The sequence below is a fragment of the Taudactylus pleione genome, unplaced genomic scaffold (genome assembly GCF_031769625.1).
Source record: "Taudactylus pleione unplaced genomic scaffold, aTauple2 ptg001597l, whole genome shotgun sequence".
NCBI classification, from domain to species: domain Eukaryota; kingdom Metazoa; phylum Chordata; class Amphibia; order Anura; family Myobatrachidae; genus Taudactylus; species Taudactylus pleione.
In genome coordinates, this window is record NW_028285994.1 from 23410 (window position 1) to 40555 (window position 17146).

The window sequence follows — 17146 nt, forward strand, 5'->3', positions numbered from 1 at the left end:
ACATGGTACGGTACTGGCTGATATAATTCACATCCCCCACACGGTACGGTACTTGCTGATATAATACACATCCCCCACATGGTACGGTACTGGCTGATATAATACACATCCCCCACACGTTACGGTACTTGCTGATATAATACACATCCCCCACAAGTTACAGTACGGGCTGATATAATACACATCCCCCACACGGTACGGTACTTGCTGATATAATAGACATCCCCCACATGGTACGGTACTGGCTGATATAATACTCATCAACTGAATAGTATCAGGACTCAGAACCAATTAGCAATTAGTGAGATCCGTGTCTCACCGCAGTGAGGAAACTAACCAAAATTCTGCGCTGTCAGCCCCTGCATATCCGTGACATTAGGAGAGGGACGGGCGGTGACATTTCTGCTTTACTCACTTACTGCATATTGTATTCACTGAGATATTATCACCATTTTCATTATAAATGTTATAGTTGTTGCAGTTTTATTAGATTATGGACAGGGAGGGTCTATAATCTAATAATTAACTTTTTCTTAAATGTTCTATTGGTGAGAAGGTGTCTGGCGTGGTTGGGTCTGATATCTGGTCCATGGAACCGCGATGGGAACTAGTCTGGGTTCCGGTCATAGTGACTGAATAGAGGGTGCAGAAAGGTTAATGGCCAATGTAGGTAAAACTTCAGCGTGATTACTAAGTAAGAAACCGCATGAAACGCAGAGAGAGGATAGCAAAAGCGTAATGGGGTTACTGGAATGGGATCATGTTATGTAGAGATGCAGGAGGTAGATAGATGATAGATAGATAGATAGATAGATGATAGATAGATAGATATGAGCTAGATAGATTAGATAGATATGAGATAGATATGAGATAGATAGATAGATAGATAGATATGAGGTAGATAGATAGATAGATAGATAGAGAGATAGATATGAGATAGATAGAAAGATAGAGAGATAGATATGAGATAGATAGATAGATAGAAGATAGATAGATTAAATAGATAGATATGAGATAGATAGATAGAGAGATAGATAGATATGAGATAGATAGATAGATAGATAGATATGAGATAGATAGATAGATATGAGATAGATAGATAGAGAGATAGATATGAGATAGATAGATAGATAGATAGAAGATAGATAGATTAAATAGATAGATATGAGATAGATAGATAGATAGAGAGATAGATAGATATGAGATAGATAGATAGAGAGATAGATAGATATGAGATAGATAGATAGAAGATAGATAGATAGATAGATATTAGATAGATAGATATGAGATAAACAAAAAAAAACAACACACAGGACTTGCGCTGCTAGGAATGATTGAGTTGATTACTATTTAATATGCATCATAGTCTATAAGTGCACTTAATAGTACAATATATAAAACAATAAAAATATATAAAAGACAGAAAAATTGTTAAGATGAAATATAATGTGCTAAACCAAAGATATATCTTCAATCTTCAAATAAAAAACCCTTTTGGGACATATATTAAGCAAAGTGTCATGATACAGTCGATATGGATTTGTGAACCAACGTGTTTATAGGATAGTCCGTGGTTATATAACAATGTATCTCTTTGGAGAATAGTATCAGCCCACAGCCGAAAACAATCAGTCTCTCTGTATCAAACCAGCCGTGTATCTCCTTTAGGGGGCGATTCAATTGTTTTTTTTGGGCGTGATAATTAATGAGCACTCATTAATTATCGCTCTCTTCGCCGCCTAAAAGACGAGGTTTAGCCATCTAAACCTATCTTAATTCCGGGTTAGGGCGCACTATCTGCAGTTAGCGCGCCCTAACCAGAGTGTTTTAGACACATTTCTGCTCACGCACTCCTGAGTACGTGCAGAAATGCCAGCGCCGATGGCTATTGCGCCCCAACAGAGCAACAATTGAATTGCTCTGTCGGGCATCTAAAACAACAAGCCGCCGGCTAAACATTTTAATTCCTCCCAGTTCCTCCCAGTGATGTAAGAATGTCTGTTTGTAGCTTAGGTGAGTTCCCTATGTAGGCAGGAGACTCAATTTACACACTGAGCAAGTTGCATCAACCGGTATGTAAAAAACTCAGTTTTGTGGTCAAGTCCCGGAGTCCTGGTATTGGCCGTTAATCACCACTGTTCACTACGGCCAAGGTTGGTCCACGCTGAATATAACACGTGTGTAGCCAATGGGACATCCAAATAAACATGCACAGGTGGAAATCTGATCCGTCCGAGCGTCCTCGCAACTGTGTGGAATCCGGGGCTACACTTGCGGCTGTGTTAGATTCTATAATAGCTATCCGGAGTAACCAGATTCTCAGCCTGAGAAAAGAGCAGATGGATGTGAGCCCTTTGTGTAGAACCAGAGGCTCCGCTGATATCTGTAGTCAATGTGAAATACAGCGGGAGTTAGCGGGAGCATCCGGGTTCTCCAGGAGAGATAGAGGTCAAATTGTGGAAAGCCCTTAACGCGTTTTGTCACGCACACGTGACTTTCTCAAAAGGTGTGGCTTCAGACCTCGGATGTGCCTTATATGTGACTTCCAGTCAGTGCCGACAAGTGTAAAATTAATCAAGCAACAAAAGTTGTTTCTTTAAAGAGACATAGACCATAGTTATTGATGTCAAACAATAATTCCACGGTTCACATTCAAAACACAATATTACAATAAAAAAAATCAAATATCTAACTATTATAGTAAGAAATAAAAAATAATAAAATATGGAAATAATAATATGATAAAATAAAATAAAAACTTTACAATTGTTACAAAGACCACTAATATGATCATAACTATAAAGGTTCTATTAGAGTCAGATTAAAGCTTCTAATAAAAGATTGACCATTGAGATAATATTCAATTAATACTTTAAGGTATCAACACAATATCTCCAACAATGCTTAGAGCAATTAAATACACATAGCCTAGTCCCACTAAGAGATTGGAATTATGTGCCAATTTAGGGATAAGAATATGAGAACCTTATAATATACAGGACATATATGGAAAGATAATAGTGAAGTATCAAATATTTAATATATTCAGAGAAACTAATCTGTATTCTTAAATAAAGGCAAATCTACAAAGAGACCCCTCATAAAGCCAAATATCATAGATATATAAGGATCTAGTATAATCGATACATAACTCCAAGCATAGGGAGAAGAGAGGCAATCATAGAACTATTTAATGAGTCCAATGAATTCCATAAAATGATCTCATAGAAGGAGACATAAGAACAAATCCACAATTAATTCAGGGATCAAATTCTATACATTCATTCAGTCCCTGGGGAACGAGGGTCCTAAGTTTATGTATCCAGAAATTTTCCCTAATACATCATTTTTAAATCTATCACCTCCCCGGAGAGTGGGGTTAATCCGTTCTATTCCTACCAGAGATAGTCCATGTGGATTTTCCCATGTGATTCCACAAAGTGTCTAGAGAGACCGTGTGTACAGAAACCCCTTATAATGTTCATTCTGTGTTCAAGGAATCTTACTTTTAAAGAACATGAGGTTCTACCTACATACATTAATGTACACTTGCAAATCAACACCTATATAACATATGTGGACTTATAGTTGATATGTGACTGTATCTCAAACGATTCATCACTTTCAGATGTATTGAAGAAATGTATATTATTCATGATAAAGGAGCAAGTAATACAACTTGTGGACCCGGATTTATAACATCCCTTTACTTTACTTGGTAACCAGGATATATGCGAGGTTAAGGGAGGTATTGTAGGCTTCCTTTTGTCTGTAAACAGGCTCTGTGTCAGTCAGTCTTTAAGATTATCTGATTTTTTAAACACAACTAACGGTTTATCTGAAATACAAGTACTCAGTGTTTTATCGGTTTGGAGGATACTATGATTCCTCGTTATGATGTTCTTAATTTTGCTGGACGCGACGTTGTATTTAGAAATAAAAATGGGCTGATCTAAACTAAAAGTAGTCTTCTTATTCTTATAAGTTAATAGATCATCTCTATTTAGATTCCTAGTTTATTTTATTGCTGTTTCTAAAAGATGTTCAGGATAACCTTTGGATCTAAAGCTATCAGCCAACTCTCTTCCCTGCTCTTCAAAGGAATCATTATTGGTGCAATTTCTACGGATACGTCTTAATTGACCCTGAGGTATGTTGTTAATACATGGCTTATAATGTGAACTATCAAAATGTAGAACATTTAAATTATCTTCTTCTTTCCTGAAGGTTTTAGAGATGATGGTGTCATTTTCTATAAGCAAAAAAAATCTAAAAAAGAAATGCTTTCCTGATGCACACAGGTAGTGAATTTCAAATTAAAATCATTACTATTTAGTGTGTTGGTGAATGATGAACAAAAATCAGGTGTATCTCCATCAAAAATAAAAAAACAAACCATCTATATATCGGCCGTATAGGACGAGATCTGCACCCAAGTTCCTGCCCCAAATGTGCGCGTCCTCGAACGTGCCCATATATATGTTGGCGAAACTTGGCGCGAACCTTGTCCCCATCGCCGTTCCAAGTGTCTGTAAATAATAAACGTGCTCAAAAATGAAATAATTGTGTGTTAATATAAACGTGATAGAATCCAAAATAAATTTACGCAGTCCCTCCGTCATCCCATCAGAACTCACCAGGCGGTTGCTCACTGCCTCAATACCTTTACAATGTGGAATATTTGAACAGAGTGCTTGTACGTCACTTGTGATAAAGAAGTATGATTTTTTTCCACTTAATCTTAGAAATTAGATTAAAAAAAGTGATGGTGTCCTTGATATGTGACCGTTGGGAGGCTGCGTAAGGTTGTGAAAAATAATCTACAAAATGTGATAAATTTGCGTGAAGGACCCAACACCAGAAATAATAGGATGTCCAGAAGATGTACTGAGTGATTTATGAATTTTAGGGAGCTGGTAATAAGTGGGAGTGATTGGGTGTTTAGGAACTAAATAGTGAAATTCATCAAAAGTGATTACACCATCGTCTGTAACCTTCTCTACTAAACTTTTGAATTTTAAAGCATACTCCCTTATTGGATAGTGGGATCATTCAATTGTCTCATAGCTTCTGCGACATACTCATCAGTATCCTGTATCACAATACCCCCTCCCTTGTCAGCAGGTTTAATGACAAGGGAGGGGTGAAGTGCCGGCCTCTTGAGTGCCTGTCTTTCACTCTGGGAAAAAATTGTTTCTTATATTTAAAACATTTTTGTTCCTGTTTGCAAAGGGAATTGAACTCGACTAAAGTTTTCTTGTAGAAAATATTAATCTGGTTACTTCTATAGTTTGATAGAAAAAAATTAGATTTCATCTTAAACTTATTTCTGTCATCCCCAGACCTGTCCACATCATAAAGTCTGACATCACTTTCTGTGAGAGGTCCTTCTAGCTGTAGGGACTCTAGAATGTCCAGAGTTTCTATGTCTGTATCATCCAAAATTATACTATTTCCTACTAGACCTTTGTTCTTCATTTTCTTTGTAGCAAAATATATTTTCCTTGTAAAGGCTTCTTATATACCTATTGAGTTCTACAAATAGATGGAATAAATCAGGAGGTTGTGTAGGGGCAAATTTAAGGCCTTTCTCTAGTAGACTAATATCATGTTGGCTAAGTTGTTTGGAAGATAAGTTATATATATTCTTCCCTTTTATGTCCTGATATCTTTTCTTTATCTGTACCCCAATGCCTCCTCTACAACCTCTGGGCTTTGTTCTCTTCTTTGTTTTGGGGTTTCTACTCTCAGAATGTCCTAGTGGTTCCTTTGCGGTAGATGTGGATGGTTGGTTCTCAGCGATCTTTCCTCTAAAAAAAAGAGGTCTGTCTGTGTGTATTCAAATAATTAGGCTGACCTCCCTGAATGGGTATTTTTGGTCTAATATCCTGTTGTAACATTGATCTTTTATTTGGGTCCTCATTATATCTTATATGTGTTGTTTCTGTCTTTCTCGGCGATAATCTATCAGTTGACGTTCTAGATCTACTCATATCATCCCTATTGTATAAATCTTTTCTATATTTAGGGGGAGACCTATCACTTCTAACTAACCATTACATCACCTCGCATATATCCTGGTTACCAAGTAAAGTAAAGGGGTGTTATAAATCCGGGTCCACAAGTTGTATTACTTGCTCCTTTATCAAGAATAATATACATTTGTTCAATACATCTGGAAGTGATGAATCGTTTGAGATACAGTCACATATCAACTATAAGTCCACATATGTTATATAGGTGTTGATTTGCAAGTGTAAATTAATGTATGTAGGTAGAACCTCATGTTCTTTAAAAGTAAGATTCCTTGAACACAGAATGAACATTATAAGGGGTTTCTGTACACACGGTCTCTCTAGACACTTTGTGGAATCACATGGGAAAATCCACATGGACTATCTCTGGTAGGAATAGAACGGATTAACCCCACTCTCCGGGGAGGTGATAGATTTAAAAGTTATGTATTAGGGAAAATTTCTGGATACATAAACTTAGGACCCTCGTTCCCGAGGGACTGAATGAATGTATAGAATTTGATCCCTGAATTAATTGTGGATTTGTTCTTATGTCTCCTTCTATGAGATCATTTTATGGAATTCATTGGACTCATTAAATAGTTCTATGATTGCCTCTCTTCTCCCTATGCTTTGAGTTATGTATCGATTATACTATATCCTTATATATCTATGATATTTGGCTTTATGAGGGGTCTCTTTGTAGATTTGCCTTTATTTAAGAATACAGATTAGTTTCTCTGAATATATCAAATATTTGATACTTCACTATTATCTTTCCATATATGTCCTGTATATTATAAGGTTCTCATATTCTTATCCCTAAATTGGCACATAATTCCAATCTCTTAGTGGGACTAGGCTATGTGTATTTAATTGCTCTAAGCATTGTTGGAGATATTGTGTTGATACCTTAAAGTATTACTTGAATATTATCTCAATGGTCAATCTTTTATTAGAAGCTTTAATCTGACTCTAATAGAACCTTTATAGTTATGATCATATTAGTGGTCTTTGTAACAATTGTAAAGTTTTTATTTTATTTTATCATATTATTATTTCCATATTTTATTATTTTTTATTTCTTACTATAATAGTTAGATATTTGATTTTTTTTATTGTAATATTGTGTTTTGAATGTGAACCGTGGAATTATTGTTTGACATCAATAACTATGGTCTATGTCTCTTTAAAGAAACAACTTTTGTTGCTTGATTAATTTTACACTTGTCGGCACTGACTGGAAGTCACATATAAGGCACATCCGAGGTCTGAAGCCACACCTTTTGAGAAAGTCACGTGTGCGTGACAAAACGCGTTAAGGGCTTTCCACAATTTGACCTCTATCTCTCCTGGAGAACCCGGATGCTCCTGCTAACTCCCGCTGTATTTCACATTGACTACAGATATCAGCGGAGCCTCTGGTTCTACACAAAGGGCTCACATCCATCTGCTCTTTTCTCAGGCTGAGAATCTGGTTACTCCGGATAGCTATTATAGAATCTAACACAGCCGCAAGTGTAGCCCCGGATTCCACACAGTTGCGAGGACGCTCGGACGGATCAGATTTCCACCTGTGCATGTTTATTTGGATGTCCCATTGGCTACACACGTGTTATATTCAGCGTGGACCAACCTTGGCCGTAGTGAACAGTGGTGATTAACGGCCAATACCAGGACTCCGGGACTTGACCACAAAACTGAGTTTTTTACATACCGGTTGATGCAACTTGCTAACGGGACTGCTCAGTGTGTAAATTGAGTCTCCTGCCTACATAGGGAACTCACCTAAGCTACAAACAGACATTCTTACATCACTGGGGGGAATTAAAATGTTTAGCCGGCGGCTTGTTTTTTTAGATGCCCGACAGAGCAATTCAATTGTTGCTCTGTTGGGGCGCAATAGCCATCGGCGCTGGCATTTCTGCACGGACTCAGGAGTGCGTGAGCAGAAATGTGTCTAAAACACTCTGGTTAGGGCGCGCTAACTGCAGATAGTGCGCCCTAACCCGGAATTAAGATAGGTTTAGATGGCTAAACCTCGTCTTTTAAGCGGCGAAGAGAGCGATAATTAATGAGCGCTCATTAATTATCACGCCCAAAAAAAACAATTGAATCGCCCCCTAAAGGAGATACACGGCTGGTTTGATACAGAGAGACTGATTGTTTTCAGCTGTGGGCTGATACTATTCTCCAAAGAGATACATTGTTATATAACCACGGACTATCCTATAAACACGTTGGTTCACATATCCATATCGACTGTATCATGACACTTCGCTTAATATATGTCCCAAAAGGGTTTTTTATTTGAAGATTGAAGATATATCTTTGGTTTAGCACATTATATTTCATCTTAACAATTTTTCTGTCTTTTATATATTTTTATTGTATTATATATTGTACTATTAAGTGCACTTATAGACTATGATGCATATTAAATAGTGATCAACTCAATCATTCCTAGCAGCGCAAGTCCTGTGTGTTGTTTTTTTCCGGTTTATTTCTTTATGGAACCCCCACAGTAGGTTCTTTTTGGGCTTGCAGCACAAGGAATATACTGTATAGTCTGTGTAAATCCATTGCAATCTATTTGGAATTTTTGAAAGCGCCTTAAGTTTTAGTGTTAATTTAGATATGAGATAGATAGACAGACAGACAGACAGACAGATAGACAGACAGATAGATAGATATGAGATTGATAGATATGAGATAGATAGATAGATAGATATGAGATTGATAGATATGAGATAGATATGAGATAGAAAAATGTCAGATAGACAGACAGATAGATAGATAGATAGATATGAGATTGATAGATATGAGATAGATATGAGATAGAAAAATGTCAGATAGATAGATAGATACATATTTATATGAGATAGATAGATAGATGGATATTAGATATATATGAGATAGATAGATATGAGACAGATATGAGATAGATAGATAGATATGAGATAGATATGAGATAGATTTGAGATAGCTATATATGAGATAGATAGATATATAGATATGAAATAGATATTAGATAGATAGATATGAGATAGATATATAGATATGAGATAGATAGATATGGGATAGATAGATAGATAGATAGATATGAGATAGATAGATATATATGGGATAGATAGATATATAGATATGAGATAGATAGATATGGGATAGATAGATAGATATGGGATAGATATATATATATGGGATAGATAGATATGAGATAGATATGAGATAGATAGAAACATATGGGATAGATATGGGATAGATAGATATGAGATAGATAGATTGATAGATATGGGATAGATATGAGATGATAGATAGATATCTGATTATGTTATGTAGAGATGCAGGAGATAGATATGAGAGATAGATAGATAGATATCTGATTATGTTATGTAGAGATGCAGGAGATAGATAGATAGATATGAGATAGATAGATATAGATATGGGATAGATAGATATGAGATAGATAGATTTGAGAAAGATAGATATCTGATCATGTTATGTAGAGAAGCAGGAGATAGATAGATATAAGATAGATAGATATGAGATAGATAGAGAGATAGATAGATATGAAATAGATAGATATGAGATAGATAGATATAAGATAGATAGATATGAGATAGATAGATAGATAGATAGATATGGGATAGATAGATAGATAGATAGATAGATATGAGATGATAGATAGATAGATAGATAGATAGATATCTGATTATGTTATGTAGAGATGCAGGAGATAGATAGATAGATATGAGATAGAAAGATAGATTTGAGATAGATAGATATTAGATAGATAGATAGATATGATATAGATAGATATCTGATCATGTTATATAGAGAAGCAGGAGATAGATAGATATGAGATAGATAGATAGATATCTGATTATGTTATGTAAAGATGCAGGAGATAGATAGATAGATAAATAGATATGAGATAGATAGATATCTGATCATGTTATATAGAGAAGCAGGAGATAAATATATGATAGATAGATATGAGATAGATAGATAGATATCTGATCATATTAAAGATTATTATGACAGAGAAGCAGGAGACAGATAAGATAGATAGATAGATAGATACAGTAGATAGATAGATAATGTTATGTAGAGAAGCAGGAGATAGATACGAGATACATAGATACAGAAGATAGATAGATAATGTTATGTAGAGAAGCAGTAGATAGATAGATAGATAGATAGATAATGTTATGTAGAGAATCAGGAGATAGATACTGTAGATAGATAGATAGATACAGAAGATAGATAATGTTATGTAGAGAAGCAGGATATAGATACTGTAGATAGATAGATAATGTTATGTAGAGAATCAGGAGATAGATACTGTAGATAGATAGATAGATAGATAGATACAGAAGATAGATAATGTTATGTAGAGAAGCAGGAGATAGATACTGTAGATAGATATCTGATCATATTATATAGAGAAGCAGGAGACAGATACGATAGATACAGTAGATAGATAGATAATGTTATGTAGAGAATCAGGAGATAGATAGATAGATAGATAGATAGATAGATAGATACAGTAGATGGATAGATAATGTTATGTAGAGAATCAGGAGATAGATACTGTAGATAGATAGATACAGTAGATAGATACAGTAGATGGATAGATAATGTTATGTAGAGAATCAGGAGATAGATACTGTAGATAGATAGATACAGTAGATAGATAGATAGTGTTATGTAGAGAAGCAGGAGATAGATAGATAGATAGATATCTGATCATATTATATAGAGAAGCAGGAGACAGATACGATAGATAGATAGATACAGTAGATGGATAGATAATGTTATGTAGAGAAGCAGGAGATAGATACTGTAGATAGATAGATATCTGATCATATTATATAGAGAAGCAGGAGACAGATACGATAGATAGATAGATAGATAGATAGATACAGTAGATGGATAGATAATGTTATGTAGAGAAGCAGGAGATAGATACTGTAGATAGGTAGATATCTGATCATATTATATAGAGAAGCAGGAGACAGATACGATAGATAGATAGATAGATAGATAGATAGATAGATAGATAGATAGATACAGTAGATAGATAGATAATGTTATGTAGAGAATCAGGAGATAGATACTGTAGATAGATATCTGATCATATTATATAGAGAAGCAGGAGACAGATACGATAGATAGATAGATAGATAGATAGATAGATAGATAGATAGATACAGTAGATGGATAGATAATGTTATGTAGAGAAGCAGGAGATAGATACTGTAGATAGATAGATAGATATCTGATCATATTATATAGAGAAGCAGGAGACAGATACGATAGATAGATAGATAGATAGATAGATAGATAGATAGATAGATAGATACAGTAGATAGATAGATAATGTTATGTAGAGAATCAGGAGATAGATACTGTAGATAGATACAGTAGATAGATAATGTTATGTAGAGAAGCAGGAGATAGATACTGTAGATAGATAGATACAGTAGATAGATAATGTTATGTAGAGAATCAGGAGATAGATACTGTAGATAGATAGATACAGTAGATAGATAGATAATGTTATGTAGAGAATCAGGAGATAGATACTGTAGATAGATACAGTAGATGGATAGATAATGTTATGTAGAGAAGCAGGAGATAGATACGATAGATAGATAGATAGATAGATAGATAGATAGATAGATAGATAGATAGATACAGTAGATGGATAGATAATGTTATGTAGAGAAGCAGGAGATAGATACTGTAGATAGATATCTGATCATATTATATAGAGAAGCAGGAGACAGATACGATAGATAGATAGATAGATAGATAGATAGATAGATACAGTAGATGGATAGATAATGTTATGTAGAGAAGCAGGAGATAGATACTGTAGATAGATACAGTAGATGGATAGATAATGTTATGTAGAGAAGCAGGAGATAGATACTGTAGATAGATAGATATCTGATCATATTATATAGAGAAGCAGGAGATAGATAGATAGATAGATAGATAGATAGATATCTGATCATATTATATAGAGAAGCAGGAGACAGATACGATAGATAGATAGATAGATACAGTAGATAGATAGATAATGTTATGTAGAGAAGCAGGAGATAGATACGATAGATAGATAGATAGATAGATACAGTAGATAGATAATGTTATGTAGAGAAGCAGGAGATAGATAGATAGATAGATACAGTAGATAGATAGATAATGTTATATAGAGAAGCAGGAGATAGATAGATAGATACAGTAGATAGATAATGTTATGTAGAGAAGCAGGAGATAGATAGATAGATAGATAGATAGATAGATAGATAGATAGATAGATAGATAGATAGATACAGTAGATGGATAGATAATGTTATGTAGAGAAGCAGGAGATAGATACTGTGTAATCAGAAAGGGGGATATGTATGAAGCAGCGTGAGTGGAGAGTTGGACCATAGCAACCAATCAGCTTCTACCTGTCATTTTATAGATTGTACCTGATAAATACTAGATCAAAGCTGATCGGTTGCTATGGGCAATTTCTCCCCTCTTTTCACTGCTTGATATATTAACCCTAAAGTCTTCTAGTATTGATTATATGTCATAGAGTCCAAGGTGGTTACTCCCAGCTAACACTGTTTCCCTTCTCAGCCATGTGCTCCCCGCCTTGTGCTCATGGAGGGAGCTGCATACGATACAACCTCTGTGCGTGCCTCACCGGCTGGACGGGACCTGGCTGCCAGACAGGTACTGAGGGCTGTTCATCCATCTACAGCAGAGAATCTATCATAGGTGCCCAGGGCCAGCCTCCTTCCCTGTACCCATCTACCAGTGATATATTCTGATAGATGGCTGCACACTGTACCAGAGTCATTGCCCTCTCCTGTACATGCACCAAGCTTCACACTATAAGATGCCTCTTACGAGAACTAGTATAGAGGGACCTGCTGCACGGTGAGGATGAGGGGACTGGTATAGAGGATCCTGCTGCACAGTGAGGATAAGGGGACTGGTATAGAGGGTCATGCTGCACGGTGAGGATGAGGGGACTGGTATAGAGGGGCATGCTGCACAATGAGAATGAGGGGACTGGTATAGAGGGTCATGCTGCACGGTGAGGATGAGTGGACTGGTATAGAGGGTCCTGCTGCACGGTGAGGATGAGGGGACTGGTATAGAGGGGCCTGCTGCACGGTGAGGATGAGGGGACTGGTATAGAGGGTCATGCTGCACGGTGAGGATGAGTGGACTGGTATAGAGGGTCTTGCTGCACGGTGAGGATGAGGGGACTGGTATAGAGGGTCATGCTGCACGGTGAGGATGAGGGGACTGGTATAGAGGGGCCTGCTGCACGGTGAGGATGAGTGGACATGTATAGAGGGTCCTGCTGCACGGGGAGGATGAGGGGACTGGTATAGAGGGGCCTGCTGCACGGTGAGGATGAGGGGACTGGTATAGAGGGTCCTGCTGCACGGTGAGGATGAGGGGACTGGTATAGAGGGGCATGCTGCACGGTGAGGATGAGGGGACTGGTATAGAGTGTCCTGCTGCACGGTGAGGATGAGGGGACTGGTATGGAGGGTCCTGCTGCACGGGGAGGATGAGGGGACTGGTATAGAGGGGCATGCTGCACGGTGAGGATGAGGGGACTGGTATAGAGGGTCCTGCTGCACGGTGAGGATGAGGGGACTGGTATAGAGGGGCCTGCTGCACGGTGAGGATGAGGGGACTGGTATAGAGGGGCCTGCTGCACGGTGAGGATGAGGGGACTGGTATAGAGGGGCATGCTGCACAGTGAGGATGAGTGGACTGGCATAGAGGGTCCTGCTGCACGGTGAGTATGAGGGGACTGGTATAGAGGGTCCTGCTGCACGGTGAGGATGAGGGGACTGGTATAGAGGGGCCTGCTGCACGGTGAGGATGAGGGGACTGGTATAGAGGGGCCTGCTGCACGGTGAGTATGAGGGGACTGGTATAGAGGGTCCTGCTGCACGGTGAGGATGAGGGGACTGGTATAGAGGAGCCTGCTGCACGGTTAGGATGAGGGGACTGGTATAGAGGGTCATGCTGCACGGTGAGGATGAGGGGACTGGTATAGAGGGTTATGCTGCACGGTGAGGATGAGGGGACTGGTATAGAGGGTCCTGCTGCACGGTGAGGATGAGGGGACTGGTATAGAGGGTCCTGCTGCACGGTGAGGATGAGGGGACTGGTATAGAGGGTCCTGCTGCACGGTGAGGATGAGGGGACTGGTATAGAGGGGCCTGCTGCACGGTGAGGATGAGGGGACTGGTATAGAGGGGCCTGCTGCACGGTGAGGATGAGGGGACTGGTATAGAGGGGCATGCTGCACAGTGAGGATGAGTGGACTGGCATAGAGGGTCCTGCTGCACGGTGAGTATGAGGGGACTGGTATAGAGGGACCTGCTGCACGGTGAGGATGAGGGGACTGGTATAGAGGGCCCTGCTGCACAGTGAGTATGAGGGGACTGGTATAGAGGGGCATGCTGCACGGTGAGGATGAGGGGACTGGTATAGAGGGTCCTGCTGCACGGTGAGTATGAGGGGACTGGTATAGAAGGGCCTGCAGCACGGTGAGGATGAGGGGACTGGTATAGAGGGTCCTGCTGCACGGTGAGGATGAGGGGACTGGTATAGAGGGTCCTGCTGCACGGTGAGGATGAGGGGACTGGTATAGTGGGGCTTGCTGCACAGTGAGGATGAGGGGACTGGCATAGAGGAGCATGCTGCACGGTGAGGATGAGGGGACTGGTATAGAGGGACCTGCTGCACGGTGAGGATGAGGGGACTGGTATAGAGGGACCTGCTGCACGGTGAGGATGAGGGGACTGGTATAGAGGGGCCTGCTGCACGGTGAGGATGAGGGGACTGGTATAGAGGGTCCTGCTGCACGGTTAGGATGAGGGGACTGGTATAGAGGGTCCTTCTGCACGTTGAGGATGAGGGGACTGGCATAGAGGGTCCTGCTGCACAGTGAGGATGAGGGGACTGGCATAGAGGGTCCTGCTGCACGGTGAGGATGAGGGGACTGGTATAGAGGGTCATGCTGCACGGTGCGGATGAGGGGACTGGTATAGAGGGTCCTGCTGCACGGTGAGGATGAGGGGCCTGGTGTAGAGGGTCCTGCTGCGCGATGAGGATGAGGGGACTGGTATCGAGGGTCCTGCTGCACGGTGAGGATGAGGGGACTGTTATAGAGGGTCCTGCTGCACGGTGAGGATGAGGGGACTGGTCTAGAGGGTCCTGCTGCACGGTGAGGATGAGGGGACTGGTATAGAGGGTCTTGCTGCCCGGTGAGGATGAGGGGACTGGTATAGAGGGGCCTGCTGCACGGTGAGGATGAGGGGGTGCTACACGAGCCGCCGTCCTTTAAAATGCCCACACGTGGTCTAAAACCTTTTTTATTTACTGTTCTTTATTAAAGGGAAATGATCAATAAGAAACCTGTATTACAGCATGTTGTGTGATCAGTAACAGTGACGGTGCCTGGTGGGATGTCACTGTGTAAGCAATACAGAATACTGTGTAATAAATGCTAATTTTTCCCTGCAGCGGTGTGTGAGTTACTGTGCGCTAATGGCGGTCGCTGTGTAGCGCCTAACACCTGTCAGTGCCCATTCGGATACAGCGAAGAGCAGTGCCTGACACGTAAGATCACGTGGGTCTGGGGGTAAATGAATATCAGGTTACGTAACCCCCTTAGTGCATATTATAAGCCCCTCTGAGGATGAAATGTAGGTAATAAATGGGTAAAGGGGATGATGGGAAAAGGGTAACGCAGCACAAGTAAATACGGACAATGTGTTCTCCAAATTGTAGAAAATGTAGTCACATGATGCGATTGTTATATCTAACAAAGGTACTCCCAGGGAGTTAAAAACTGAGGCCCTGCTTCAGAGAAGGACGCTCTGAATCAGGGCTGGGTTTTTTTTTCTTTTGTTTGGCCTCCTGGTCGCTCGCATAGCTGTGTGTGACCACCCACAGCTATTGCGAGCGGCCAGGTTTATGGTCGCGATGGTCAAGACCATCGCGACCATCGGGCTTGCGACGAGACCCTTGTGGTAGGGTCTCGTGGCCGCAAGCCCCAGAGAGCTTCTGGCTCTAATAGATGTCAGTGGGGCTGCCCCCACATGGAAGGTGTTCCTTTGGGAACACCTCCGTTTGGCCAGCCACCCCCCCCTGCCTGCCTACCAAATGGGGCGAGCTATCAATCACCATCGACAGCTCGCCCCCTTTGGTGCGAGACCCGGAGCGACGGTGCACCCGTTGCTAGTTGGGTCTCGTGCATGCGCACGACAGAGCCGGCTCCGTCGTGCGTATGCCCAGTGGGCAAACATCGACCTGGTTGCGAGTGCTCAGCGCTTGCGACCGGGTCTGAATCAGGCCCTGAGTACAGAGGAAAAGGTAACTCCTTTATTTGAGGCAGTGTGTCAAATATATATTCAAAATTAACTTTTAATTGAATAAATTAAAAAATCATTGAACAAGAATACATCATATGGTCATCATGTTTGAATCAAACAAAGTAGAATGTAATCACACCTAATATGAAAAATAGGAAGGTGTATATACATATATCATTCATGTATGTGAGAGATACCATTCCCATTTAAATTAGCAGCAAACAAATCAAAGTGCTAGTGAAATCCAAAAGTCCTAGAATTAGCAGCAAAAAATACCAAAGTGTTGATACGCATGAGAGTAACATTGGGAAGATGTAAGATTAATCTCAGACAATGAATCAAATCAATGTCTTCATTGTGTATATGATCGCTGGTTATTCCCATGCCATAACATAGTGGTACCATTGTGGTTGATATACTGTAAAGTGCAAACCTACTCAATTCACACAAATGTTGTAAAAAATGTATACAAAACAAGACAATACCATTCAAATTGGTATAAATATGAAAAAAATGTCAAACAATTATAAAGTCAAAATATTAATTGGATGCATGAACAATAACCATTTATCATGTCACACACTAAACGTTCCACTAGTGCATCAATACTAAGTGCAAAGTGCATACATATGTGGGTTACAAGGGAGTATGGAAGGCGAAAATAAAAATAAATATGTACAAAAATGTCAACAATTAATACATAAATCACTGTCTATA

The 17146-nt window shown here is 39.5% G+C and overlaps 1 protein-coding gene across 1 annotated transcript in view; it reads left to right on the forward strand.

Annotated features, from left to right (window-relative positions):
* The window catches only part of LOC148442166 (uncharacterized), a gene marked incomplete at its 5' end in the record, with an annotated part of 101308 nt that overhangs the window by 17707 nt on the left and 66455 nt on the right, over positions 1-17146 (forward strand). Inside the window, 2 exons of the mRNA XM_088464130.1 lie at positions 12657-12752; positions 15579-15674. Coding sequence (XP_088320256.1) covers positions 12657-12752; positions 15579-15674 — 192 coding nt within the window. The remainder of the gene's footprint in view (positions 1-12656; positions 12753-15578; positions 15675-17146) is intronic.